The sequence below is a fragment of the Pseudophryne corroboree genome, chromosome 7 (genome assembly GCF_028390025.1).
Source record: "Pseudophryne corroboree isolate aPseCor3 chromosome 7, aPseCor3.hap2, whole genome shotgun sequence".
NCBI lineage: Eukaryota > Metazoa > Chordata > Amphibia > Anura > Myobatrachidae > Pseudophryne > Pseudophryne corroboree.
The window spans coordinates 39644688-39672238 of NC_086450.1; the positions used below are offsets into that span (position 1 = coordinate 39644688).

The 27551-nt window shown below is 44.8% G+C and overlaps 1 protein-coding gene across 3 annotated transcripts in view; it reads right to left on the minus strand.

Moving 5' to 3' along the window:
* Positions 1-1438: 1438 nt before the first annotated feature.
* LOC134944473 (potassium voltage-gated channel subfamily H member 8-like) overlaps positions 1439-27551 on the minus strand; it is an 834050-nt gene continuing 807937 nt past the window's right edge. For 2 of the 3 annotated variants that reach the window (XM_063933056.1, XM_063933055.1), the window contains exons 13-15: positions 10210-10316; positions 7736-7782; positions 1439-3172 (exon numbers count right to left, since the gene is read on the minus strand). In XM_063933056.1, the coding sequence (XP_063789126.1) occupies positions 2420-3172; positions 7736-7782; positions 10210-10316 (907 nt within the window). In that variant the 3' untranslated portion in view covers positions 1439-2419. The other variant, XM_063933057.1, reaches the window with a different exon arrangement.

A 27551-nucleotide genomic window follows, 5' to 3' on the forward strand; every position in this document is an offset into this window, starting at 1 on the left:
TAGCTTTAGACGCTGAGTTAAGTGCCAGAGGTATTCAATTACTGCCACCGGCGCTAAGAGGAAAAGGCTGCCTTAAGTGCTGGAGCAATAATTTCATAGCTCTGGACATCCAACCATTTTAGTTGAGGGCAGTAATTTCATAGCACTGGACACCCAACCATTTTTGTTGGAGGCAGTAATTTCATAGCTCTGGACACCCAACCTGGGAGCTAAAGCCACACGGTAAAGCCCACAACTAATTGAATCTGCCCCTAAAACTGCAGGGTAGACACATGGTGAGCGGGAGCAGTAGAGAGGAGATTGGTAATTGTCTGGGATATTTAAGTAACACACTAAAGATTACAATAGGCCGGTTTCCACGGAGTGCATGAAGGACCCTCTATTATAATGGTGCTTACGCAATCACTTGTAGGTTCGGACTTGGCAGCTCAACTGAGCATCTGCCCATCCAATTGGGTATCACAGTTGTGATGGGTATCGCAGTCACTCCAGCTCCCCAGAGAGGGATTGCAAGATCCCCCCTGGCTTGGCTTGTCCATAGTGGACAGTGTGCTGCCACCATCAGAAGATGTCATTAGCTGCTACAACCAAGTTCCAAAAAGCTAAGTTTGCACTAGCTAATTAGATGGTGTTATCCCGTTGTTCCCAAAGGGGAAGCCCGGCCAGTTGGTGATGCTCATCGTAACTTTATGGCATGGATGGGCAGTTGAGTCTGAACCCAGGCATATGGTAAGCAATTACTATACATGCATCTTTCACATGGCCAGGAAGGACCCTTATTTTAGGTGAACACTGGAGAAATCTCTGGATCTTAATTTGTCAAAAGGTTGAGAAATGCCCTTTCTCCTGGGAAAACTCTGTATAAAGAACTTTTCTCAGCTTTATTAATAGACCTCGTTGTCTCTTCTCTGTATTAACATCATATGGAGCAGCATATGGCATTTGTGTTATAGCAGTCCCTGGTGGGGTGTGGATCATAGGGTCGACCACTATTGGTCGATAGTGACTAGGTCGACACCTGAAATAGGTCGACACGGTCATTAGGTCGACATGAGTTTTTTAAACAATTTTGGTGTAGTTTTCTTCGTTAAGTGATCGGGAACCCGAATTAGTGCATTGTGTCCCCTCGCATGGCTCGCGGGCAAGGTGCCTCGCTCCTCTACTGCTGCGCTCTGCACAGGTTACTATTGCCAATCGTAGTCCACTTGGATCGTAAAGTATGAAAAAGTTCAAGTTTTTTTTTTAAATGTGAAAAACTCATGTTGACCTTTTTCCATGTCGACCTAGTATATGTCAACCTATAGACCATGTCGACCAATAGTGTTCGACCTAATAACCGTATACCCCCTGGTGCAAGTGAGAAAAACACATTACATTCCGTCTGGCCATTGTGATAAAAAATATACTTTACTGCTGAGTATCCACAAGAAACAAAAACTTTTCTTTTCAAACACATTATCTTTATTAAAGGCAAAAATAAATAGTTTCTTCCAGATGCTCAGATACACCTTATCCCCGAAAAGGCCCCATGCGTCGCACAGCATGCACTTTGTTTAAAATTTGATCCCATTCTGTGTTGTGTTTCATGTTTTCCGTGCCAAAGGGTATTATAGCCAACACGGTAAGACAATGTGCTTAAGACGTTCCATCTGGAAATGAAAGGGTTAAACAAATCTCTCCTTGTGGAACGACAAAGAAAAACAAAAAAGTTCAGTATAAACCTTCAGTAGCAAATATAGAAAAATAAGGTCCTTTTTTATAATTTTTTTTACTCAAAAAAAAAAAAAGTAAAAATTAAAAAAAAAAAAAAAGTTTAAAACCAGCCAGAAACTCCCCACTTTTTTTTTTTTTTTTTTTTTTTTAAGATTTGGCTTAAACTTGTGTTCCGTTTTCCTAATAGGTGTTAGTAGAAAGCTATAAGGATTTTTTTTTTCTTTTTTTTACCATGTGCTTAGAATCTTTTTGCACACACACAGCAACGCCTCTTGTTCCCTGTACCCATTTGTCTACTGGATCTGGCCTGAAAAATAAGAATAAACTGCTGAAATAAGAATTCTGTATCGTCGCTAAATATAACTTGAATCATTCAAACAATTTCAATAGACATGTCCTTGTATACTGGAATGTTAGAATTCATATCTGGCCAATAAACCCATGCTAGATAATGTTGTTTATTATTTTTTTTCTTTTTATATATAAAATGCATTTTTGCAAGGAAAAAGAAATGGACATTGATTGTTGTGACTCCCATTGCCTGATTAGCAGCGTTGTGACAATGGAAATGAAATCTGGCAGTATTCAGACATTCTCTCGTCATCGGGATAACGTTATCCTACAGTAGCTTGGTCCAGCCGCGGAGAGCTCCACTTTGGTAAACATCCCCATTGGTCAGTGCTTTGGCATCACCATCCTTTGTCTACTACACATTAGTACCTTCGTCATCTATAAACCTGATGATATCTCCTTGCGAGTCTCCAGATGATGTACGGACAAGTTCTAGAGCGGCAGGAGGTGTTGTTTCTCTGTAGTCTCTAGACATCAACCCCAAGAGATCAACCACTCTGTCTTTTATTGGGTCCGTGTCTTGAGGGCTACAGAATGATCTGCTGGATGTGAAACTAGGGCTGGACTTTTGAGCTTCGCTCGGCTTTTTGGATGGAGGGTAAGTAGTCATCACTGGTGATGAATTGCTGTGGGTTACCTGGCTCATGTGGTTCATTTGTGTTTGAGGATAATGGCTTTGACATGGGGATAGGGCTTGGTTCACAGTCAGAGAGCCACAGTTCTTATGCTGCCTGTGGTGGGGGCAGGAATGTCTGAGAATTGAGTCCAGAGAAAGGGCAGGGTGAACATTGATTCTGCATGGATTCTCTGTCAGGTTAGCCTGAGCAGGCTGGGGTAAGGCCTCCATCCAAGCCGTGTTAGGTTGTGCTACATCTACCCTTGTCTGTCCAGGACAGGATGACCCAACAAGGCTAGGAATGGTAATTTGGGACTGTTGTCCACTACAGAAGCCACTGCTGTTGCTGTAAGTGTTATTTAGGGTAGGCGTCAGGAGACCCACAGAGGGAGACGGTATGTAGGTCTTGCTGAGAAGCACAGGCCTCAGGAGATGAAGCATTTCATTGAGGTCCTTACTCAGCTGTGTAACTTGTTGAGAAAGGATGATCATCTGAGAATGAAAATGAAATCACAAAGAGGAGTCAATAATAGCCAGTTCTACAGTAACATATGTAACCAATGTGACAGAGACAACTAGGAACAGAGTGGCAGATGTATTAACCTGGAGAAGGCATAAGGAAGTGATAAACCTGTGATATGTGCAAGGTGATAAACACACCAGCCAATCAGCTCACATATGTAAATTAACAGTTAGGAGCTGATTGGCTGCTGCATTATCACCTTGCAATTAACACTGCTTTATCACTTCCTTATGCCTTTTCCAGGTTAATACATCTACCCCAGAGTGACGGAAAGCATGCTGCTGGAAAGTCAGACAAGAGTCATCCGTCACTGTAGGTAGACCTACTTGCTCCATATGTTACAGGATATACACGTGGTCACATATTGTCCACAGCAGACACATCACTAATGCAGCAGTGTGACCAAAAAGATACAAAGGTCAACAAGAGATAGTTGTGATGTTATAGAGGAGAATAATTTGTGCTGTGTATAAGTTTACTTAGCTGTCAGCAGGTACAATGTACCCAGGTGGGGGTGTACAGGGGAGGCATAACTAGGCCCCCTTCAGCTTGGAATATGCTCAACCACAGGAAGTAGCCAAAAAAAACCCTCCCTCCAGTGACCACACATGACCAGTACTTTGGAGCCCGCTAGATGTCTCAGCGGCCCTGATCATAAGATCTATGATGCATCCTCTTATGGAAGAGCTGGCAGATTGGGCATTTTACCTAGGTGTGGACTGGGCACATAAAGACGCCTTATAATGCTCCCACATACAAAACAGCAGAGGTGGTGATGGTACAGTTGCAGGGTATCCGGTCTCTAGGTCGACATGCATTAGGTCCACCACTATTGGTCGACATGCATTAGGTCAACATGGTTTCTAGGTCGACATGAGTTCACAATTTTTTTGAAATTTTTTTAACTTTTTCATACTTTACGATCCATGTGGACTACAATTGGGAAGCGTAACCTGTGCAGAGCGCAGCGAGGCACCGTGCCTGAAGCATGGCGAGCGAACACGGTGCGCTAACTGGGGTTTCCGGTCACTCTATGAAGAAAACTATAAAAAAAAAAAATGTAAACCCATGTCGACCCTTTGTCATGTCGACCTAATGCTTGTGTCAACCTATTCTAGGTGTTGACTTAATTACTGTCGACCAACAGTGGTCGACCTAGACACCGTCGGCCTAAGTGTAGCTGACCCTATGAACCACACCCCATTTGCGGGGCAGTTCCTGGTTCTGTAAAGGACTTTCGTTCTAAGTGCTCAGAAGGCGTCGGTAGAGAGTGGTGATTCTACACTTGCAATGGGTGCGCCAACTATTTATTTATACAAAAGTCCTCACACTCCAATGTTTAAGCAAGTTTCTTTTTTATAGATGACGCAACAAAGGCTAGGATTGTTACATGGGTATTAAAATGATGTGCCCGTAGTAACCGTTTTGGATATACAGTATAAGTTCATGGTGAATGCAGCAAACATTCAATCTTAAAAGAAAATGCAGGTATAAATGTAATAAAGAGCACTAGTGTTATAGGGTATAGGAATGCTGTAACTGGGGGCGGCGGTCCGGCCAACGCAGGCGTGGCTGGACTGTTGGGGGGGGGGGGGCAGGCCGCAGCGGCTGCGTGACGTCACACGCAGCCACTGCGGGCCGGGGAGCGACGAGTAGCTCCCGACCAGCACGCTAAAGCTGCGCTGGTCGGTAGCTACTCTTGAAGTGCAAAGGCATCGCCGCTGTGCGATGCCTTTGCACTTCTGCGGGGGGGCTGGCACTGACATGCGGGGTGGGATAGCCCTGTGCTGGGCGTCCCCCCGCATGTCAGTGTGAATGATCGTAGCTGTGCTAAATTTAGCACAGCTACGAGCAACTCGGAATGACCCCCAGAGTGTATGTGTATAATAGGGATAGTGCAGTGGACACGTGCGGCTGCTCACCCTCAGTAGTAGCAATGTGTTGCTATAACATAATGTTTGTAAGTAAAGCAAGCAACTAGGCAAAACGATGTTGCACTGCAGGTGGGGCAGATGTAACATGTGCAGAGAGATTTTGCTTTACTTACAAACATGAATCAGGCCCAAAATTATGTGAAGCCAAAGCATACACTCTGTCAAGGTTTAAATTTAGTATTGAACTTAAATGCTCTATAAATGAAATATGGAGATTACAGCGATCCCTCCCAATGCTTGCATTGCTACAGTATATAATATTCTAATGTGCTTTCACTGGACATAATATATAAGGTAGGAAAAATGTTTTAAGTCTATTTTCCTTTCAATAGAAAGTCATTTGTCATTCCAGATTTATGTTGCAGAGACAATGTAATATACTGCGTTACATATCCTTTTTTGTTTTTCTCACGGTTTGTACTAAGGATATCATTAGGAAACAGGTCTGTCTATATAACATATAAACCTATAACCAGCCCAACACTCACAGGAGCACCGGTGAAATTATTTCCATTTAAATGGTTCCTGATCTGTCCGTCACTAGTACACTGCCGTAATGACACCAATACATCGAAGATTTAATTTCACTGAATATACTTTTGTGATGAATTTCGTGTATCTCTCTGGAATTCTTCCTCTTTGACTGAATGTAAGGAAACAGCTTCCAAATATTTCTTACAGTCCACTAAAAGCCCCCCCCCCCCCCGAGCAGTATAGTTTACTATATTGCCAAGTGTGTATGCCGCCAACGACGAGCGATGCGCAGCCCCGCGGGTCTTTAATGACCCTTGGTCTCGGCCGTGCATGCAGCTCAGTTTGGATTCATCATCCAAAGCTGCATGCTCCAGCCGGCCGTGGCATTAGTGGTATCGCACAGTGTGTAAGCCCGCCGTCGGGCGGCCCAGGAGGGGAGACACCAGGCGATCCCTAGTATATACCCGCCTTTATTCATGGAATCCTGAGAAGTTAGAAGGGTCAGAGGATTTACACTAGGGGGAGGGGGCATGACTTGACTCGCAAACTTGACCAAGCCTCTACTTTCAATGACCCAGACTATTTAAAGTAAGCCAGGTCCTCACCTGGCTTACTTTAAGGCCAAAGAGACCAATCAGATTTTGAGACTTTAAACAGAATTATTATGAATCAACTAGACGATGCTCAAACATCCACACATGCCAAAATCCCTGCAAATGTGAAAAATAAAAGTAATGTTTGAGTTTGTACCCTGCAGAGATAGTGTCACCTTATCTTCATTTAGGGGATTATCTATAACTTAGGGGGTAATTCTGAGTTGATCGCAGCAGGAACTTTGTTAGCAGTTGGGCAAAACCATGTGCACTGCAGGGGGGGCAGATGTAACATGTGCTGAGAGAGTTAGATTTGGGTGGGGTGTGTTCAAACTGAAATCTAAATTGCAGTGTAAAAATAAAGCAGCCAGTATTTACCCTGCACAGAAACAAAATAACCCGCCCAAATCTAACTCTCTCTGCAAATGTTATATATGCCCCCCCCTGCACTGCACATGGTTTTGCCCAATTGCTAACAAAATTGCTGCTGCGATCAACTCAGAATTAGGCCCTTAGTATTTACAGGATATCCCAAGAAAACACCCATTTTATGAGTATAGGTAGCCACAAATATTAAGTTCCCCTAAATGTATGTACGAAGGACCGTTTCCCATCCCTATTAGGTTTGCGTAGCATGCCTCCCCACCAATGTGTGGTCAACAGATGGCACATGTACTGTCACGCCATGGGTGCCTGAAGAAGAAGGGATGAGATCACAACAATCGTATCCCTTCTTACAGAAGAGCCCTTGTCCCTGAAGGTGGATTTTTTTACATTCCTGCGATCCTACATTTCATATTGCCACAATAAGTGATATGAAATCTTAATTACTGGGTCCAATAATTAATAATTATGGCCATTGGTGATTGAGTAAAAATTGCAGATGAGACAGGGTAAAGAGTGAAAATTATCTTAGGAGGAGAATGCAACCCTACAGTAACTGATAAACGGGGCTATTTATGACTCAGTGATGACCCCTTCCTCTGGCTTTTTGGTTGGAGAAATTGATTATCATCGCTATATTCTAATTAACAAAAGAAAGTAAATCATTGATTTCTCTTGCGGCCCCTCTGTGTTTTTTTTTTCAGTGGCTACGGCTATGGGGACTGCATGTCTGTCTTTATTGAAAGGCGCTAGGTACAGTGACTATACACTTCTATGGGGAATCTGCAGAGCTGGAGAGGCTTTGCAGGACCCCCTCCAGTCTCACCGCCGCGACCCTCGCATGTGATATTGTATGAACCCCTTGCAAGCAGTTTGGCGATACTAACCGAGAGTTCACAAACTATGCAATTCATCTAAGCAAGTCTTACGCAACAAGTAGCTTTTTAAACTTTGCTGGAACTACTTGTCCAAGCATGCTTTCCAAACATTTGACAAATATATATATATATATATATATATATATATTTTAATGACAAATAATAAAGATTTATGATATGCAGAAGAATTACACAGCCGGGCGGTATCGCACACGTTGTTACATACATTTTTGTCACGTAATTCATCCTGAAACGTTAAGTGCACTCACCTCCTGGTTGAGATTCACGATACTCTTCCTTGTTTCTGCATTTTCCGCTGAAAAGTAAAGGAGGAAAGTTCTGTTCAGCCGCGCACCAGGGTCATTGTACAGTGACAGCGCAACAGTCATGAAGCGTGAGCAGTTGTATGCCTGGGCACTTATCTGTACACATCCCGTATACATTTCACATGAGTTCTGTGCACTTTAGACGTAGATTGAAGCATTATTAGAACTAATAACATGGTAATTATCATTAAGTTATACATTTGCATGAACAACATTTGCATACTTAATGAATTCCCTTAATGTGCTGCCTGAAAGACTAAAATTAACTCAATGTAGCATTCCCTTGACCCCAAGTAAAATGGGTAATTTTCTGACTTTTATCCAACATAATCAGGACTTACGGTATCCGGTCAGACTGTCAATGCTCCCAATCAGCAGAGCTGTGTCCCCAGCTTGAAACCCTGTGAGCTGCCTGCAAGTCCCGTACATACAGTGCTAGAAGCAGCTCAGTGTTTTCTGGCGTCTATGGGATCGGGAGGTCGGCCCGACAAATTTTCAAAAATACATAGGATGTGACTAGGGTGGCCAATCCCGGGATCAACGGGATTTTGTCCAACAATTGGCCAGGATTCAGTCCCGGGGGTTTCGGGATTAGGAAGCCCCTTTGTTTTTTCAATGCCGGGCAGCGTTGAGCGTCCTCAGGAAGCTCAGACGCTGCCAGTCTCCCACTGCTCACCTCCCCCTGGCCTCGCCTGTGCGCACTGCGCAGCGTGACGTGAAGTCAGGTCACGCTGCGCAGCCAGCCACCTGCCGCTCGGACCTTAGCACCTGCACCCCATCTCCTTGCAGCAGGTGGATCCACCCTCCCAGACAGACGTGTGTAAGTTATGTGGATTGGGAGGGGGCGGGGTTGCATGGGGACAGACATTGTAATAGAACCTATCCCGAGTGTACCAGGAATCCCGGGATTGATCATTTTTCAATCCTGATTACCGGGATAGAAAAAAATGTCCCGGGATTGGCCCCCCTAGATGTGACCTCCCGATCCCGGCCTGTTGCAGGAGCGTTATAAGCTATTTATCTGCGGTCCGACCTGCATACTTTACACACCTATACAATCGTCAGCCCGTTCACCCAATATTGGGTTATTGAGCCGGGATTTTGTAATATTTATATTGGGACTAAATTCTTTACCACATTGGGGAGTCTTTTATGTGGATTACAGGGGAAATATTAGATAGACTGGCATCATCAGAAGGTACTACCAGGTCATTCATCCTCTTCCGTTTCAGCAACTGGACACATGTGATGTCAGACTAACCTGCCCCCCCCCCCCCCCCCACCCCTCCCCACAAATGCCTACCACTCCGACCGACCCTGACTTATCTCTACTGCTGCTCCGTCCCTTACACTGACTGCTGCTCCCCCCTCCCACTACATGTCTGTGTACTGAGAAACATATCTCCTGTGCTTCTGGCATTTATATTTAATCATATTTAGACTTCCAAAAATCTATCATCACTTTGTCTGATAAATACAAATATTAACATAAAACAAAGTGGATTACAATTAAAACAAAATGAACATATTAAAACATTTGCCCTTTAATGTCTATAACGAGGAACATCCATAAAAACACATTTAAGATTAATTCCGGAATGGGTTATGTGACAGAGATTTCCATGTGTTCTAATGAACGCTTAGACCAACGTCATATTTTATTTGTGTATCTAGTGACCCACATCTCCTGCCAATAATAGCAATATGAAAGGTAGCCTGCGTGTATGGGGCTTAGTGGGTCATTACTAGAGATCAGGGGGTGTTTTTGCTTAAAATCTATTCACATGCAATGCCGCAACTTGTCAAGGCTTCTTTATATGAAGGGTTCTTATCAGAGACCAGCAATGAGTTATCCCCCCCCCCCCCTCTGCCTTATGCTAGCACCCTCTACTTCTCTCTGTCACCCACTGCCGTGTGGCATATTATGAACTTGGGTTGAGGCAGAGGATTATAAATTATATTTATGCACCTGGGCCCACCACCCACTGGTTCTTTTACCTAACTGTTTACAGCAGTGGTTCTCAAACTCCAAGTGGAGATGCATCGAGCATTGGAGAGAGAGAAAGTGGATAAGTTGTCCAAAGCAACAAATGATTTCTAGCTATCCTTTATCTAGAACAGTATAAATTGCATATCTGAGTGACTCCTAGAGAAGGAGCCCACCAGGGATTTCCCCTGTGTACCGGTGAGCCAATCCAACCTTGCCTACATACACCCAACTCCTACTTGTCCCTGGAAGCAGACTGTGGGCATGAGGCTATGTGTGAGGTGGAAAAATAAGCACATTTGTGTACAGCATAATATAATGCATTGCATGTGTGCCTTTATTTGGAATGACCGTCCGTGCGATCACAAGCATCATCAGTAATTCTCTATGGAGCGTTTCACAGAACCCCAAGTGTAGTGTTTTGTCTTACCAGAGTTGGAGCATCTGGGTGAGGTTTCCTGGCTTAGGTGTTTGGTGCTGAAGTCAAACGTCTGAGTGGTAGGTGAGCTGCACTCTGTCTCAATGCCGTCCACAAACCTGTACAGTGGAAGAATGATTATACAAGATCAGTTTAGGAACGTAAACTCGCAGAGTACCCACTCTCTAGCACTGGAGGAGGAAGTGGGCCTTCCAGGAATTGTGCCAATCACTCTGGTGAGTACACCGTCACATTCTTCCGTCATTCTTACATTGATAGTGAAGTGGACATTACACGTAATACGGACCATCTAGCAGCTTCTTGTGCTTACAAGGGAGTACATAATGTCAGGCAATTTTTTGCAATAAAATTCCAACAAACAAACTCATTGGGTAAATCAAACAGTGAGTACAACATGATCGATATGCACAAGATGGATCTAAAAGAAGACAACTGGATAACGGTTTGGGCAGGCCCGGAAATCTGGTTGGTAATGGGCACTCATGGACAGACTGCACTATATTCATCACGCGGCCCTCCAGCTGCTATGGAACTACACATCCCAGCATGCCATGACACAGGTTTGCTATTAGGGCATGCTAAAAGTGTGGCAGGGTATGCTGGGATGTGTTGTTCCACAGCGGCTGGAGGGCTGCATGTTGAATACCCCTGTCCCATGGGATCCGACCACTCATCGTTGGCTGAGAGCGGCCATATGTACAAACAGGGTCCCGTACCAAACACTCAGCTGTGATCACGTTCGTGCCAAATTATATAACAGTGGTGGCAGAACTACGGGAGGTGCAGTGACTACAGGGCCCAGCAATCGCAGAGTTTCCCCCATCCAAGGTCTATTGGAAGTAGATCAGGGGGCCCAGAACATGTGCGTGGAATCACTAGATCCCTACACACATACTGCTATGGAGCCTACATTAAAACGCAAAGCCACATTGATCTAGGTCATTTTCTAGAAGAAATTGCAGGAACTTGTTTTGAAAAACTTCCACAGACTTCTGCAAAACCCGATACCAACCACCAGACTACACAATGCTATCACACAATATACATATTCCAAGAAAAACAAAGGACATGAAAACATTCCGTCTGTTGCAGAAGGGAAAAACAAAGTACTGCACGGTATGTGTCTCTTCTCTCCTGAGGAGCAAATGTTACATAGAGGGACTGTTACTCCGTGCTGTGGTATAAGCCTGGTAACTGCATTATCATATTTACACAGCTAAGCTCTATATAATAACACAGACACAAAGTGACGGAAAGCTGTACAATCTATGCTGTGCGGAAGGCTGAGGAAGCCAGGGAGAGTCTGTTACAGCAACAGTAAATTATTCTCTAATTATCTGCAGTAAGTATAAAGGCCCTCATTCCGAGTTGATCGGTCGCAAGGCGAATTTAGCAGAGTTACACACGCTAAGCCGCCGCCTACTGGGAGTGTATCTTAGCATCTTAAAATTGCGACCGATGTATTCGCAATATTGCGATCACAAACTACTTAGCAGTTTTAGAGTAGCTCCAGACTTACTCTGCCTGTGCGATCAGTTCAGTGCTTGTCGTTCCTGGTTTGAGGTCACAAACACACCCAGCGTTCGCCCAACCACTCCCCCGTTTCTCCGGCCACTCCTGCGTTTTTTCCGGAAACGGTAGCGTTTTCAGCCACACGCCCATAAAACGCCGTGTTTCCGCCCAGTAACACCCATTTCCTGTCAATCACATTACGTTCGCCGGAGCGATGAGAAAGCCGTGAGTAAAAATACTTTCTTCATAGCAAAGATACTTGGCGCAGTCGCAGTGCGAATATTGCGCATGCGCACTAAGCGGAATTTCACTGCGATGCGATGAAAAATACCGAGCGAACGACTCGGAATGAGGGCCAAAGTTTGAAATGGGACAAAGTGTTTCTGGAAAGCAATTCAAATGTACAATCTTGTGTATATGTATATATATATATATATATATATATAGGCGCGTGTGTGTCTTTCTTTCTCTCTCTCTGTGTGTATATATATATATATATATATATATATGCGTGTATCTGTTTCTCTCTCTCGCTCTATATATATATACTGTATATATATATGTCTCTCTCTCTCTCTATATATATATATATATATATATATATATATATAAAGTGGAAAACAAAAAATTGTACCTTATCTTTAGTTACTATAACCACACCAAACTTACGTATATAGATTTCATATTCCTATACTCAAGGTAACCTGACAAATATTTTTGGCCTGTTTTCCCTGTGTACTAACTAAGATGTACTAAGCCTTGAAAAGTGATAAAGTGGATAGTGATAAACTACCAACCAACCAGCTCCTAGCTGTCATTTTTCAAACAGCAGAGCCGTAACTAGCTATGTGCGCTGTGTGCCTTGCACACAGCGCAGGATGAGCTGGGGCGCTATCAGCAGCTATCTATACTAGACAGCGCCGGTGCCTGATTGTCCTCTCCGCCTCCCACCTCCCCAAGCCGGAGCTCAAAGCGCAACTGCAGGGAACCTGCAACAACCCCCCCCCCCCCCACCCCCTCTGCTGCTGCTTCTTACTCCTTTCGTTCATCCCGCCTCGGCGCCTCCCCGCACTTCCTGTAGCCGCTGCTGCTCCCTGTATGTGCAGGTAAGAGGCTTGCAGTCGCATCACTTCCTGTTCCTTTGCATGTATTTCTACAGTCTGTAAGGTGGGCGCAGTGGCGTAACTGGGGCGCCCTAGCCGCCACTGATCTCTGCTGTGAAGGAGGGACACGGAGGGCACAGCGCGCGCCTCTCCTGTGTCCCTCCTACGTCTCCGGCGTGTATATTAAATGAAGTGCCCGTTCGTGAGCTCTGATTGGCTCACGAACCGGCACTTCATTTAACAGACACGCAGGAGGGACACAGAAGAGGTGCGCGCTGTGCCCTCCGTGTTCCTCCTTCACAAAACAGCGGGGGAGTGGGGGGGAGTTGTACCTGGCACTGGGGGGAGCATTTTTGGCACTGGGGGAGGGGGAGCATGTTTGGCACTTGGGGGGGCATATGTGGCACTTGGGGAGTTTAAATTGTAAGTTTAAAATGAGGTGTATTCTGTGGATATGTAGGTGTTAATAGTACTGTATATATGTAACTACTGGAATCGCTGGCAGAAACACAAAGTAGATAATGCTGCCCTAATGTGTAAAAAGGGGGACGCTGTCTGTCGTAATGTGTAAAAAAGGGGACGCTGTCTGCCGTAATGTGTAAAAGGGGCTCTACCTGGTGTAGTGGTGCTACTGTGCGCCGGTGACGTTTCTTGCACACAGCGCTAAAATGTCTAGTTACGGCACTGTCAAACAGGACCTGTGACATGGCAGTTAGGAGCTTTATCACTCTCCACTTTATTATTATTTTAAGGCTTAGTACATCTGGCCAATTTAAATGTTTTGGGGGGTTATCGATGGAGTATATTTATTGGCTTTTATAAAAAAAAAAACAGAAATTAAACAAAACAAAGATGACAAAAAAACAACACATAAAAGGACAAACACCAGAAAAATACAGTTCAAACCGACACAGATTGTAAAGGGCGAAAAAATTCACATAAAAAAATATTCAAACTGTCCTGATTACTGATAAAATAGCAGCATATACAAATGTGTAAATCTTAATATAAAAGGTCATAGCAAAACAACATAACATTAATAATACAAAGTGCCGGCAGCCCTCATAATCAATCAGTAGCAGGCAATGTTGAGGCAGTAACCCCTTGGACCATTAAACGTTTCCTCAAGGGAGAACCTGAAAATTATATAAACGGGTCAAGAGGGAACAAGGTAGGTACGGTAGTGCGTGCAAAATCCCAAACCTAGTTCCACAAAAGCTGTGCAACCTACAGAAGATGCCAGAAAGTTGCCTACAGAGACCTACTTCTGCAGCAGATGGAGTCAACTCAAAGCTCCATGTTGAAGAGACTGAGGGAGTATAGTATATTCTGTGAAACATTAAAAAATTGTATCTGCTGGTAGTGGACACAGGCAGTAGAGTCTCTGGTGCCACCAAGTAGAAGCTTCCACTTCTCATCAGAGAGAGTCCCCAAGCCTGCCTCCCGTTCAGGCCTCGGAGACAGCATCAGACCAGAAGGTGAGGAGCGCTTTTTTAAACTGAAGTAAATAACAGTCACCACTCTACGGGTGACCAGAAAGCGCAACTATTTTTTGACGGGAGACTCTAAAATGGGGAGAAGAGAGACTCTGATCTGGCCATTCAGAGCATGATGCAACTGTCAGTGTAGAAAAAAAGTTGAGTTGGGTGTCCCAAATTCAGTTTTAGGTCCCGATTGGAGAGTGATAAATTGTACGGTGATGAAGTACCAGCCAATCAGTATCTACATGCCATGTTACACGTTGTGTTTGAAAAATGACAGTTAGGAGCTGATTGGTTGGTCCCTTATCACCATGCAGTTTACCACTCTCCAAGGGTTGATAAATCTGGGCCTTAATCTGACCAAAGGTTCTGAGAAGTCCATCACTTAAGGAAGTCTCTCCCTATGAAAACCAAAAGAACTTGCCATCAAATATTCAAATATTTTTCAGTATAAATCCTTATTTGTTACATTTACTATGGTAGACAAAGAAATAACTTCCAGATGAAGAATAGTTTGTTACAGGATGTTGGTAATGTAGTGTTGTGTGCTTATGTCCTTTCTTTGCTGTAGGTGGGGCTCCAGCGTACGGTAGGTGACAATCTGCTGGATACAATTGAATGAGGGTGAAACGGTCACATAGAGACTCTCATTCTGGTATCACTGCTGGTACTTTTCCTATACTGGAAGTGCTCAGTCTGTATTTACTTGCGGAATGATTTTCTCCTCGGTAGTTATGGAAACCACCCACAATGAGTTCTGCCATACTCTGCTGCTGGAGTAATTAGAGTTTATGGTTTTGCCTCGAGTAATTAGACATTCGTGAAATATTGTATGTTTGGGAGATACTGTAAGCTTAAAATCTTGTCATTATAAGCACGGAAAATGTGACCGCAGCTCATCTATAAACACACGCGTACATTCTGCTTTTCAGCTGAGTATAAAACGTCAACCTGCAATTTGCATATATGAAGCGTGCAAGTGGCATAATCTATTCTCTCTTACCCCGACAGTCCACTGCAGTTCTGTTAAAAGCCAATGTGTAATTGCGTATTTACTGTACGTCCCCTGCCACAACATACAGAGCACAGAGATTGAGGACAGTGGGTTTTGTAAGGGGGTCAAACAGCAGAGGAGAGCATGTCCCTGACATTACTGGCCACGTGTTGACATCCATAACCTGCGCAACCAAGGTCTGCTCTACAGGAGACTTATCTATGTACTACAGTCTACCTCAGCTTCCTTCAGGGCCGGATCTAGACTTTATGGCACCCCGGGCGGAAAATAGGGGCTAGGCTTCACGGAAAAGGGGTGTGGTCAGTTATGCCCCCAGTAACACGACTTGTAGCGCACAGAGCAAAGATGTAAGAGGACACATCTGTACAGTACCTACATATATATATATATAGTTCCCCATGTTATATGGGACAGGGACATTAATGCTGGGCAATGTCTGGGCAAGTGCAAAAACAAGTGTCCTTTCTGAGGAATACAATACTGAAATGAGATGAAATAGTTGGGGACTGAGCATATATGGAGATGTGTCTGTAAATCCCTTTTCAGCCGCGTAACAAAACCCGATTTAAATACCATTTCTTAGGCGGCGGTAATTGGGTCACCGTCCCTAACTTCAATGGGACACACTGCATTTTATATAGGAACATAGGCCCACAAGACAAAAGAAAATGGTGACACAAAACAGCTTTGATGTCTCCTTATAATATCCAACTCATAACAAAAGATCAAAGGAGAAGTAATTCCGTCGGAGGAACTGCTGAGAAAGCTGCCGCTGAAACAAGACTGCGAGAGGGCTAAATAGGCGCAGTCCATGTACTGTGTGCACCTCGCAGCGTGACAGACACTGGTGTGTAAAATAAGAACACCCCTGTATTTATTCAATTCATGCATCCCCATTGGCGGTACAAAGGGACCATGAATACAACAATAACACAAAGGAATATTTTTGGTTAATCATAAGTTACAGTATTTGGAATATTTGTACCTATAAGGGTAATCTGGCATCTGAGGAAGCGCAATGCTCACTGTTCACCTCACTTGTTCCTGATTGGTCTACACGACTGCTGCTAAACAGGGTCTCCTATACACAGAGCAGATGATGGCTACAAAGTACCTTTCTGGTGCCCTCAGGAGGCGAGAGGCAGTAGTAGTAATAATTAGAGATCTGCGCAGTTCCATTATAGCTGGATTTGGCTATGATTCGTCGCCCGGTTCTGGATTTGCCAAATTGCTATTTAAAAAATTGGCAAAAAAAGCTAAACTCACATACTGTAATTTGGGACTTTTTTTTTTGTTCCCAGCGTATTATTAACCTCAATAACATTAATTGCCACTCATTTCCAGTCAATTTTCACAACCTCACAGCTCACAATATTGTTTTCACCATTATTGGAAAAAGGCTGCAGCAAGAAGTCTGGTTAGCGACAGAGCAGCGGCACAAACGTGCGGCAGTTTATAGCACATCTGAGAATCATTGCCACACAGCAGTGGCAGAAATAAAAAGTGTTGCAGCAGCTGCAGTGCTAGTGTTTGGTTGCTCTTTTCTATCTAACTGGGCAACTATATAACATTGGTGTTAATTTGTCTATTGCTAAATAAAAAAACAACAACATTTTTTTGTATTCTAAAATAGTGATGCTTTGCATTGAAGGCCCTGGGGTAAATTTTCTGTTCCAGTTGATTTTGAGGTGATGTGGTGATTTTGAAAGTCAGGTATTTACTAAAGACAAATCTGACTCAAAATCCTCTCGACTTCACACACATAGGGGGTCATTCCGAGTTGTTCGCTCGCAAGCTGCTTTTAGCAGCTTTGCACACGCTAAGCCGCCGCCTACTGGGAATGAATCTTAGCTTATCAAAATTGCGAACGAAAGATTAGCAGAATTGCGAATAGACACTTCTTAGCAGTTTCTGAGTAGCTCCAGACTTACTCGGCATCTGCGATCAGTTCAGTCAGTTTCGTTCCTGGTTTAACGTCACAAACACACCCAGCGTTCGCCCAGACACTCCTCCGTTTCTACAGCCACTCCCGCGTTTTTCCCAGAAACGGTAGCGTTTTTTCACACACACACATAAAACGGCCTGTTTCCACCCAGAAACACCCACTTCCTGTCAATCACATTACGATCACCAGAACGAAGAAAAAACCTTGTAATGCCGTGAGTAAAAAAACTAACTGCACAGCAAATTTACTTGGCACAGTCGCACTGCGGACATTGCGCATGCGCATTAGCGACTAATCGCTCCGTTGCGAGAAAAAAATACAGAGCGAACAACTCGGAATGACCCCCATAGACATCAATAGAAAATGCTAATTTACCAACAGTCAATTTTAAAATCGATAAAAAAAACCCGCCATCTTCAATAGACCCATTAGAAGCAGTTCTGTATGAGTTTTAAACCATGTGGAATTGTCTGAGACCTCAGTATGATGGTAAAAACATGGTAGATGAGCACGTGGGGTGCTCTGGCTGCATAATTATGAAAGCCACAGCAATTGTTTAAAAAAATAATTAAAAAAAAGGATATGCAAATTAGCTTAACAATGAACGTGTCTGTGGGTAATGCAGTGCATGTGACCTGTTTTGGCCAATAGCAATGCTTTTGTATAATTTTGTCGCTGTTTGGTCAGTGTTGTGTTGATTTTTGGTAGATTTTTGGTTCTATTGATGGTGAATAGAACAAACTTAGAATTTCAAATAGAACTTCTAGCCTAGCTAGAGCATACTGTAGTTGTTTCCCAGCTGTAATGGTTGTGTCACAGGTGTATTTATTTTTCAGTTTTAGGGGCCTAATTCAAGGTTGATTGCAAAACAGCATTTTCCTGTAATGGGCAAAACCATGTGCAGTGCAGGTGGGGCAGATATAACATGTGCAGAGAGAGTTAGATTTGGGTGGGTTATATTGTTTCTGTGCAGGGTAAATACTGGCTGCTTTCTTTTTACACTGCAATTTAGATTTCAGTTTCAACACACCCCACCCAAATCTCTCTCTCTCTGCAAATGTTATATCTGCCCCCCTGCAGTGCACATGGTTTTGCCCATTAGAGGAAAATGTTTTGCAATCAACCTTGAATTAGGCCCTAGATCCACTAAGTGATTTTGTTAAAAAATATAATAAAAAAACAACAAGATACTGTAGAAAATAAATGTATCAGACTTGTTATCCTTATTTAGGAGAGGTAGCACTAATGACACACTTGACAACACTCCCAGTATTGCCCAGGAGGGTCACAAATTACAGGGGCTTCTCCCGCCAGCAAACCGCCCATGAGTTTGAAGACGTGATTTACATTGAATCACATAATTATGGTCCACCTACCTACTGTAAAATGCTGTGCATCGCAGCTTTGAACAACATGGGCGGAGCCACAGTGACACAATCCTGCACCACGCCCCCTGCATTGTGACAATGATTGGCAAGGGGGGGATTTAAAAAAAAATCAAGTATAACTGGTTGGTGGAGGGGGGGGGGGGGGATTATAAAACCTTAGAGAGAAATAAAGTGAAGAAGTTGCTAGCTTCATGTATTTTAATATACATCACTGTACTTTCCTAGCCCCTTATCCAGCGTTGTGTATTTGTGCACTTGTGTGTCAGGGGCTTTGGCACTAGCACAAACAAATACACATAAATATTCATATTACATGGTGGTGCAGCTCCCTCCCGGCGGACGAGACCCTGCACCGTTTGCATACTGATCCTCACAGCTGACGGAAAGGCTCCAAGTCTATCTGCTTCAAGGCTCTCTCTATTGTTACGTGAATAATTCAGCAGATACTGTACAAGCTGATCTGTACTCAGATGAAATAAAGTTAAATGCATAACTTTTTCTACTCCAACACCACCCAATGGAATGATGTTTACACTCAGAGTTTATTTTTACCAAAAAGATCAAAAAAAAAATTTTTTTTTTTTTTTGTAAGACCAGGAGATATCATAAAAGACTGAAACTGCAGCTGCTGCTTCCTCTTGTACAGGATCAATAACCAAGCAAGAAGTAACTAGAATCACTGCCAAGAGTACCACAGGCTCACCCTGCCTAATCTTCTCCACCTTGTTTATGTTCTAGGGAATGTGCGCAGCATTCTAGCGGAGCAATTAACAAGTGCTGAGGGATCACGGGCCAAGTGCTCAGGGCGGATGGCTTGATACAGCAAGGGGACGTCAATAGGGAGCAGCTTGTGGGCGAAGGGCCTGCGTTGTACACTGTGACATCTACAATCTCCAGCTTGCTGCTCAAGTACTGGACCAAAGTTTATCAAACGTGGCCAATTAGGTTACAGTTTCCGAATTCACTTGAGCAATGGCATAGACTTGAGCAAAGGGGTCTGAAGGCAACCATCAAATTAATGGACAACTATCCTCCATCGTTTAAAGCAGAAGTACTGGAAAATGTAAGAAAGTTTTATATTGAAATATATGTGCAATTATACGGAGGAGCAGGACAGGTGACCTTTGCTGGGGCAGCAGAATAAGATTGGCCATCGACCACTGATGGTTTGCGGCCATCGATGGTTTCCTTCCGGAAGTCGATGTTGTACATGCAGATGAGAAAAGCCCATTACGTTTCTGCATTACCCAGAAACCTATTCTCTCCTTTGTGCATCCTCTGACTTGAACCATACAGAGATTAACCTTTGATGGTTTCCCCTGATGGTACAAAAACACGGATGGTTACCCTGTCAATGGCCAAGCCTACCGTAAATGTAACTCCTTATACTAGACTGGGCAGAATCAAGAAACGCAGCCCTTGGAAAAAGTAACTCAAGCAATCATTGACCTGAAAAGAACGGGACATGCCGATAGGACAGCTGACGGTGGAATCATGGTAAGCAGTGCCAGATTAAGGTCCAAATGGGCCTGGAGCTGAAATTTCAAAAGGGCCTATTATGCGCTGCTGCTGGGGGTGTGACTAATGATGTGGGGGCATGACCAGTGGTGTGGGGGAGTGGTCTGCGTAAATGGGCGTGATGTGAACAAAATTAAGAAAAAGGTGCCTACCTATAAAGTAGAGATGAGCGGGTTCGGTTTCTCTGAATCCGAACCCGCCAGAACTTCATGTTTTTTTTCACGGGTCCGAGCGACTCGGATCTTCCCGCCTTGCTCGGTTAACCCGAGCGCGCCCGAACGTCATCATGACGCTGTCGGATTCTCGCGAGGCTCGGATTCTATCGCGAGACTCGGATTCTATATAAGGAGCCGCGCGTCGCCGCCATTTTCACACGTGCATTGAGATTGATAGGGAGAGGACGTGGCTGGCGTCCTCTCCGTTTAGACACTTGATTTACTAATTTTGGGGAGCATTAGGAGTACTCAGTAGTGTACAGTGCAGAGTTTTGCTGATAGTGACCAGTGACCACCACTTTTATTTATAATCCGTTCTCTGCCTGAAAAAAGCGATACACAGCACACAGTGACTCAGTCACATACATACCATATCTGTGTGCACTGCTCAGGCTCAGGCCAGTGTGCTGCATCATCTATATATATTATATATCTGTCTGACTGCTCAGCTCACACAGCTTATAATTGTGGGGGAGACTGGGGAGCACTACTGCAGTGCCAGTTATAGGTTATAGCAGGAGCCAGGAGTACATAATATTATATTAAAATTAAACAGTGCACACTTTTGCTGCAGGAGTGCCACTGCCAGTGTGACTAGTGACCAGTGACCTGACCACCAGTATATAATATTAGTAGTATACTATCTCTTTATCAACCAGTCTATATTAGCAGCAGACACAGTACAGTGCGGTAGTTCACGGCTGTGGCTACCTCTGTGTCGGCACTCGGCAGCCCGTCCATAATTGTATATACCAGTGACCTAACCGTGGTTTTTTTTTCTTTCTTTATACATACATACTAGTTACGAGTATACTATCTCTTTATCAACCAGTCTATATATTAGCAGCAGACACAGTACAGTGCGGTAGTTCACGGCTGTGGCTACCTCTGTGTCGGCACTCGGCAGCCCGTCCATAATTGTATATACCACCTAACCGTGGTTTTTTTTTCTTTCTTTATACATACATACTAGTTACGAGTATACTATCTCTTTATCAACCAGTCTATATATTAGCAGCAGACACAGTACAGTGCGGTAGTTCACGGCTGTGGCTACCTCTGTGTCGGCACTCGGCAGCCCGTCCATAATTGTATATACCAGTGACCTAACCGTGGTTTTTTTTTCTTTCTTTATACATACATACTAGTTACGAGTATACTATCTCTTTATCAACCAGTCTATATATTAGCAGCAGACACAGTACAGTGCGGTAGTTCACGGCTGTGGCTACCTCTGTGTCGGCACTCGGCAGCCCGTCCATAATTGTATATACCAGTGACCTAACCGTGGTTTTTTTTTCTTTCTTTATACATACATACTAGTTACGAGTATACTATCTCTTTATCAACCAGTCTATATATTAGCAGCAGACACAGTACAGTGCGGTAGTTCACGGCTGTGGCTACCTCTGTGTCGGCACTCGGCAGCCCGTCCATAATTGTATATACCAGTGACCTAACCGTGGTTTTTTTTTCTTTCTTTATACATACATACTAGTTACGAGTATACTATCTCTTTATCAACCAGTCTATATATTAGCAGCAGACACAGTACAGTGCGGTAGTTCACGGCTGTGGCTACCTCTGTGTCGGCACTCGGCAGCCCGTCCATAATTGTATATACCACCTAACCGTGGTTTTTTTTTTCTTTCTTTATACATACATACTAGTTACGAGTATACTATCTCTTTATCAACCAGTCTATATATTAGCAGCAGACACAGTACAGTGCGGTAGTTCACGGCTGTGGCTACCTCTGTGTCGGCACTCGGCAGCCCGTCCATAATTGTATATACCACCTAACCGTGGTTTTTTTTTCTTTCTTTATACATACATACTAGTTACGAGTATACTATCTCTTTATCAACCAGTCTATATATTAGCAGCAGACACAGTACAGTGCGGTAGTTCACGGCTGTGGCTACCTCTGTGTCGGCACTCGGCAGCCCGTCCATAATTGTATATACCACCTAACCGTGTTTTTTTTTTCTTTCTTTATACATACATACTAGTTACGAGTATACTATCTCTTTATCAACCAGTCTATATATTAGCAGCAGACACAGTACAGTGCGGTAGTTCACGGCTGTGGCTACCTCTGTGTCGGCACTCGGCAGCCCGTCCATAATTGTATATACCAGTGACCTAACCGTGTTTTTTTTTTCTTTCTTTATACATACATACTAGTTACGAGTATACTATCTCTTTATCAACCAGTCTATATATTAGCAGCAGACACAGTACAGTGCGGTAGTTCACGGCTGTGGCTACCTCTGTGTCGGCACTCGGCAGCCCGTCCATAATTGTATATACCACCTAACCGTGGTTTTTTTTTCTTTCTTTATACATACATACTAGTTACGAGTATACTATCTCTTTATCAACCAGTCTATATATTAGCAGCAGACACAGTACAGTGCGGTAGTTCACGGCTGTGGCTACCTCTGTGTCGGCACTCGGCAGCCCGTCCATAATTGTATACTAGTATCCAATCCATCCATCTCCATTGTTTACCTGAGGTGCCTTTTAGTTGTGCCTATTAAAATATGGAGAACAAAAATGTTGAGGTTCCAAAATTAGGGAAAGATCAAGATCCACTTCCACCTCGTGCTGAAGCTGCTGCCACTAGTCATGGCCGAGACGATGAAATGCCAGCAACGTCGTCTGCCAAGGCCGATGCCCAATGGCATAGTACAGAGCATGTCAAAACCAAAACACCAAATATCAGTAAAAAAAGGACTCCAAAACCTAAAATAAAATTGTCGGAGGAGAAGCGTAAACTTGCCAATATGCCATTTACCACACGGAGTGGCAAGGAACGGCTGAGGCCCTGGCCTATGTTCATGGCTAGTGGTTCAGCTTCACATGAGGATGGAAGCACTCAGCCTCTCGCTAGAAAACTGAAAAGACTCAAGCTGGCAAAAGCACCGCAAAGAACTGTGCGTTCTTTGAAATCCCAAATCCACAAGGAGAGTCCAATTGTGTCGGTTGCGATGCCTGACCTTCCCAACACTGGACGTGAAGAGCATGCGCCTTCCACCATTTGCACGCCCCCTGCAAGTGCTGGAAGGAGCACCCGCAGTCCAGTTCCTGATAGTTAGATTGAAGATGTCAGTGTTGAAGTACACCAGGATGAGGAGGATATGGGTGTTGCTGGCGCTGGGGAGGAAATTGACCAGGAGGATTCTGATGGTGAGGTGGTTTGTTTAAGTCAGGCACCCGGGGAGACACCTGTTGTCCGTGGGAGGAATATGGCCGTTGACATGCCAGGTGAAAATACCAAAAAAATCAGCTCTTCGGTGTGGAGGTATTTCACCAGAAATGCGGACAACAGGTGTCAAGCCGTGTGTTCCCTTTGTCAAGCTGTAATAAGTAGGGGTAAGGACGTTAACCACCTCGGAACATCCTCCCTTATACGTCACCTGCAGCGCATTCATAATAAGTCAGTGACAAGTTCAAAAACTTTGGGTGACAGCGGAAGCAGTCCACTGACCAGTAAATCCCTTCCTCTTGTAACCAAGCTCACGCAAACCACCCCACCAACTCCCTCAGTGTCAATTTCCTCCTTCCCCAGGAATGCCAATAGTCCTGCAGGCCATGTCACTGGCAAGTCTGACGAGTCCTCTCCTGCCTGGGATTCCTCCGATGCATCCTTGCGTGTAACGCCTACTGCTGCTGGCGCTGCTGTTGTTGCCGCTGGGAGTCGATGGTCATCCCAGAGGGGAAGTCGTAAGCCCACTTGTACTACTTCCAGTAAGCAATTGACTGTTCAACAGTCCTTTGCGAGGAAGATGAAATATCACAGCAGTCATCCTACTGCAAAGCGGATAACTGAGTCCTTGACAACTATGTTGGTGTTAGACGTGCGTCCGGTTTCCGCCGTTAGTTCACAGGGAACTAGACAATTTATTGAGGCAGTGTGCCCCCGTTACCAAATACCATCTAGGTTCCACTTCTCTAGGCAGGCGATACCGAGAATGTACACGGACGTCAGAAAAAGACTCACCAGTCTCCTAAAAAATGCAGTTGTACCCAATGTCCACTTAACCACGGACATGTGGACAAGTGGAGCAGGGCAGGGTCAGGACTAAATGACTGTGACAGCCCACTGGGTAGATGTATGGACTCCCGCCGCAAGAACAGCAGCGGCGGCACCAGTAGCAGCATCTCGCAAACGCCAACTCTTTCCTAGGCAGGCTACGCTTTGTATCACCGCTTTCCAGAATACGCACACAGCTGAAAACCTCTTACGGCAACTGAGGAAGATCATCGCGGAATGGCTTACCCCAATTGGACTCTCCTGTGGATTTGTGGCATCGGACAACGCCAGCAATATTGTGTGTGCATTAAATATGGGCAAATTCCAGCACGTCCCATGTTTTGCACATACCTTGAATTTGGTGGTGCAGAATTTTTTAAAAAACGACAGGGGCATGCAAGAGATGCTGTTGGTGGCCAGAAAAATTGCGGGACACTTTCGGCGTACAGGCACCACGTACAGAAGACTGGAGCACCACCAAAAACTACTGAACCTGCCCTGCCATCATCTGAAGCAAGAAGTGGTAACGAGGTGGAATTCAACCCTCTATATGCTTCAGAGGTTGGAGGAGCAGCAAAAGGCCATTCAAGCCTATACAATTGAGCACGATATAGGAGATGGAATGCACCTGTCTCAAGTGCAGTGGAGAATGATTTCAACGTTGTGCAAGGTTCTGATGCCCTTTGAACTTGCCACACGTGAAGTCAGTTCAGACACTGCCAGCCTGAGTCAGGTCATTCCCCTCATCAGGCTTTTGCAGAAGAAGCTGGAGGCATTGAAGAAGGAGCTAAAAGGGAGCGATTCCGCTAGGCATGTGGGACTTGTGGATGCAGCCCTTAATTCGCTTAACAAGGATTCACGGGTGGTCAATCTGTTGAAATCAGAGCACTACATTTTGGCCACCGTGCTCGATCCTAGATTTAAAGCCTACCTTGGATCTCTTTCCGGCAGACACAAGTCTGCTGGGGTTGAAAGACCTGCTGGTGACAAAATTGTCAAGTCAAGCGGAACGCGACCTGTCAACATCTCCTCCTTCACATTCTCCCGCAACTGGGGGTGCGAGGAAAAGGCTCAGAATTCCGAGCCCACCCGCTGGCGGTGATGCAGGGCAGTCTGGAGCGACTGCTGATGCTGACATCTGGTCCGGACTGAAGGACCTGACAACGATTACGGACATGTCGTCTACTGTCACTGCATATGATTCTCTCAACATTGATAGAATGGTGGAGGATTATATGAGTGACCGCATCCAAGTAGGCACGTCACACAGTCCGTACTTATACTGGCAGGAAAAAGAGGCAATTTGGAGGCCCTTGCACAAACTGGCTTTATTCTACCTAAGTTGCCCTCCCACAAGTGTGTACTCCGAAAGAGTGTTTAGTGCCGCCGCTCACCTTGTCAGCAATCGGCGTACGAGGTTACATCCAGAAAATGTGGAGAAGATGATGTTCATTAAAATGAATTATAATCAATTCCTCCGCGGAGACATTGACCAGCAGCAATTGCCTCCACAAAGTACACAGGGAGCTGAGATGGTGGATTCCAGTGGGGACGAATTGATAATCTGTGAGGAGGGGGATGTACACGGTGATATATCGGAGGGTGAAGATGAGGTGGACATCTTGCCTCTGTAGAGCCAGTTTGTGCAAGGAGAGATTAATTGCTTCTTTTTTGGGGGGGGTCCAAACCAACCCGTCATATCAGTCACAGTCGTGTGGCAGACCCTGTCACTGAAATGATGGGTTGGTTAAAGTGTGCATGTCCTGTTTTGTTTATACAACATAAGGGTGGGTGGGAGGGCCCAAGGACAATTCCATCTTGCACCTCTTTTTTCTTTTCTTTTTCTTTGCATCATGTGCTGATTGGGGAGGGTTTTTTGGAAGGGACATCCTGCGTGACACTGCAGTGCCACTCCTAGATGGGCCCGGTGTTTGTGTCGGCCACTAGGGTCGCTAATCTTACTCACACAGTCAGCTACCTCATTGCGCCTCTTTTTTTCTTTGCGTCATGTGCTGTTTGGGGAGGGTTTTTTGGAAGGGACATCCTGCGTGACACTGCAGTGCCACTCCTAGATGGGCCCGGTGTTTGTGTCGGCCACTAGGGTCGCTAATCTTACTCACACAGCTACCTCATTGCGCCTCTTTTTTTCTTTGCGTCATGTGCTGTTTGGGGAGGGTTTTTTGGAAGGGACATCCTGCGTGACACTGCAGTGCCACTCCTAGATGTGCCCGGTGTTTGTGTCGGCCACTAGGGTCGCTAATCTTACTCACACAGCTACCTCATTGCGCCTCTTTTTTTCTTTGCGTCATGTGCTGTTTGGGGAGGGTTTTTTGGAAGGGACATCCTGCGTGACACTGCAGTGCCACTCCTAGATGGGCCCGGTGTTTGTGTCGGCCACTAGGGTCGCTAATCTTACTCACACAGCTACCTCATTGCGCCTCTTTTTTTCTTTGCGTCATGTGCTGTTTGGGGAGGGTTTTTTGGAAGGGCCATCCTGCGTGACACTGCAGTGCCACTCCTAGATGGGCCCGGTGTTTGTGTCGGCCACTAGGGTCGCTAATCTTACTCACACAGTCAGCTACCTCATTGCGCCTCTTTTTTTCTTTGCGTCATGTGCTGTTTGGGGAGGGTTTTTTGGAAGGGCCATCCTGCGTGACACTGCAGTGCCACTCCTAGATGGGCCCGGTGTTTGTGTCGGCCACTAGGGTCGCTAATCTTACTCACACAGCTACCTCATTGCGCCTCTTTTTTTCTTTGCGTCATGTGCTGTTTGGGGAGGGTTTTTTGGAAGGGCCATCCTGCGTGACACTGCAGTGCCACTCCTAGATGGGCCCGGTGTTTGTGTCGGCCACTAGGGTCGCTAATCTTACTCACACAGCTACCTCATTGCGCCTCTTTTTTTCTTTGCGTCATGTGCTGTTTGGGGAGGGTTTTTTGGAAGGGACATCCTGCGTGACACTGCAGTGCCACTCCTAGATGGGCCCGGTGTTTGTGTCGGCCACTAGGGTCGCTTATCTTACTCACACAGCGACCTCGGTGCAAATTTTAGGACTAAAAATAATATTGTGAGGTGTGAGGTATTCAGAATAGACTGAAAATGAGTGTAAATTATGGTTT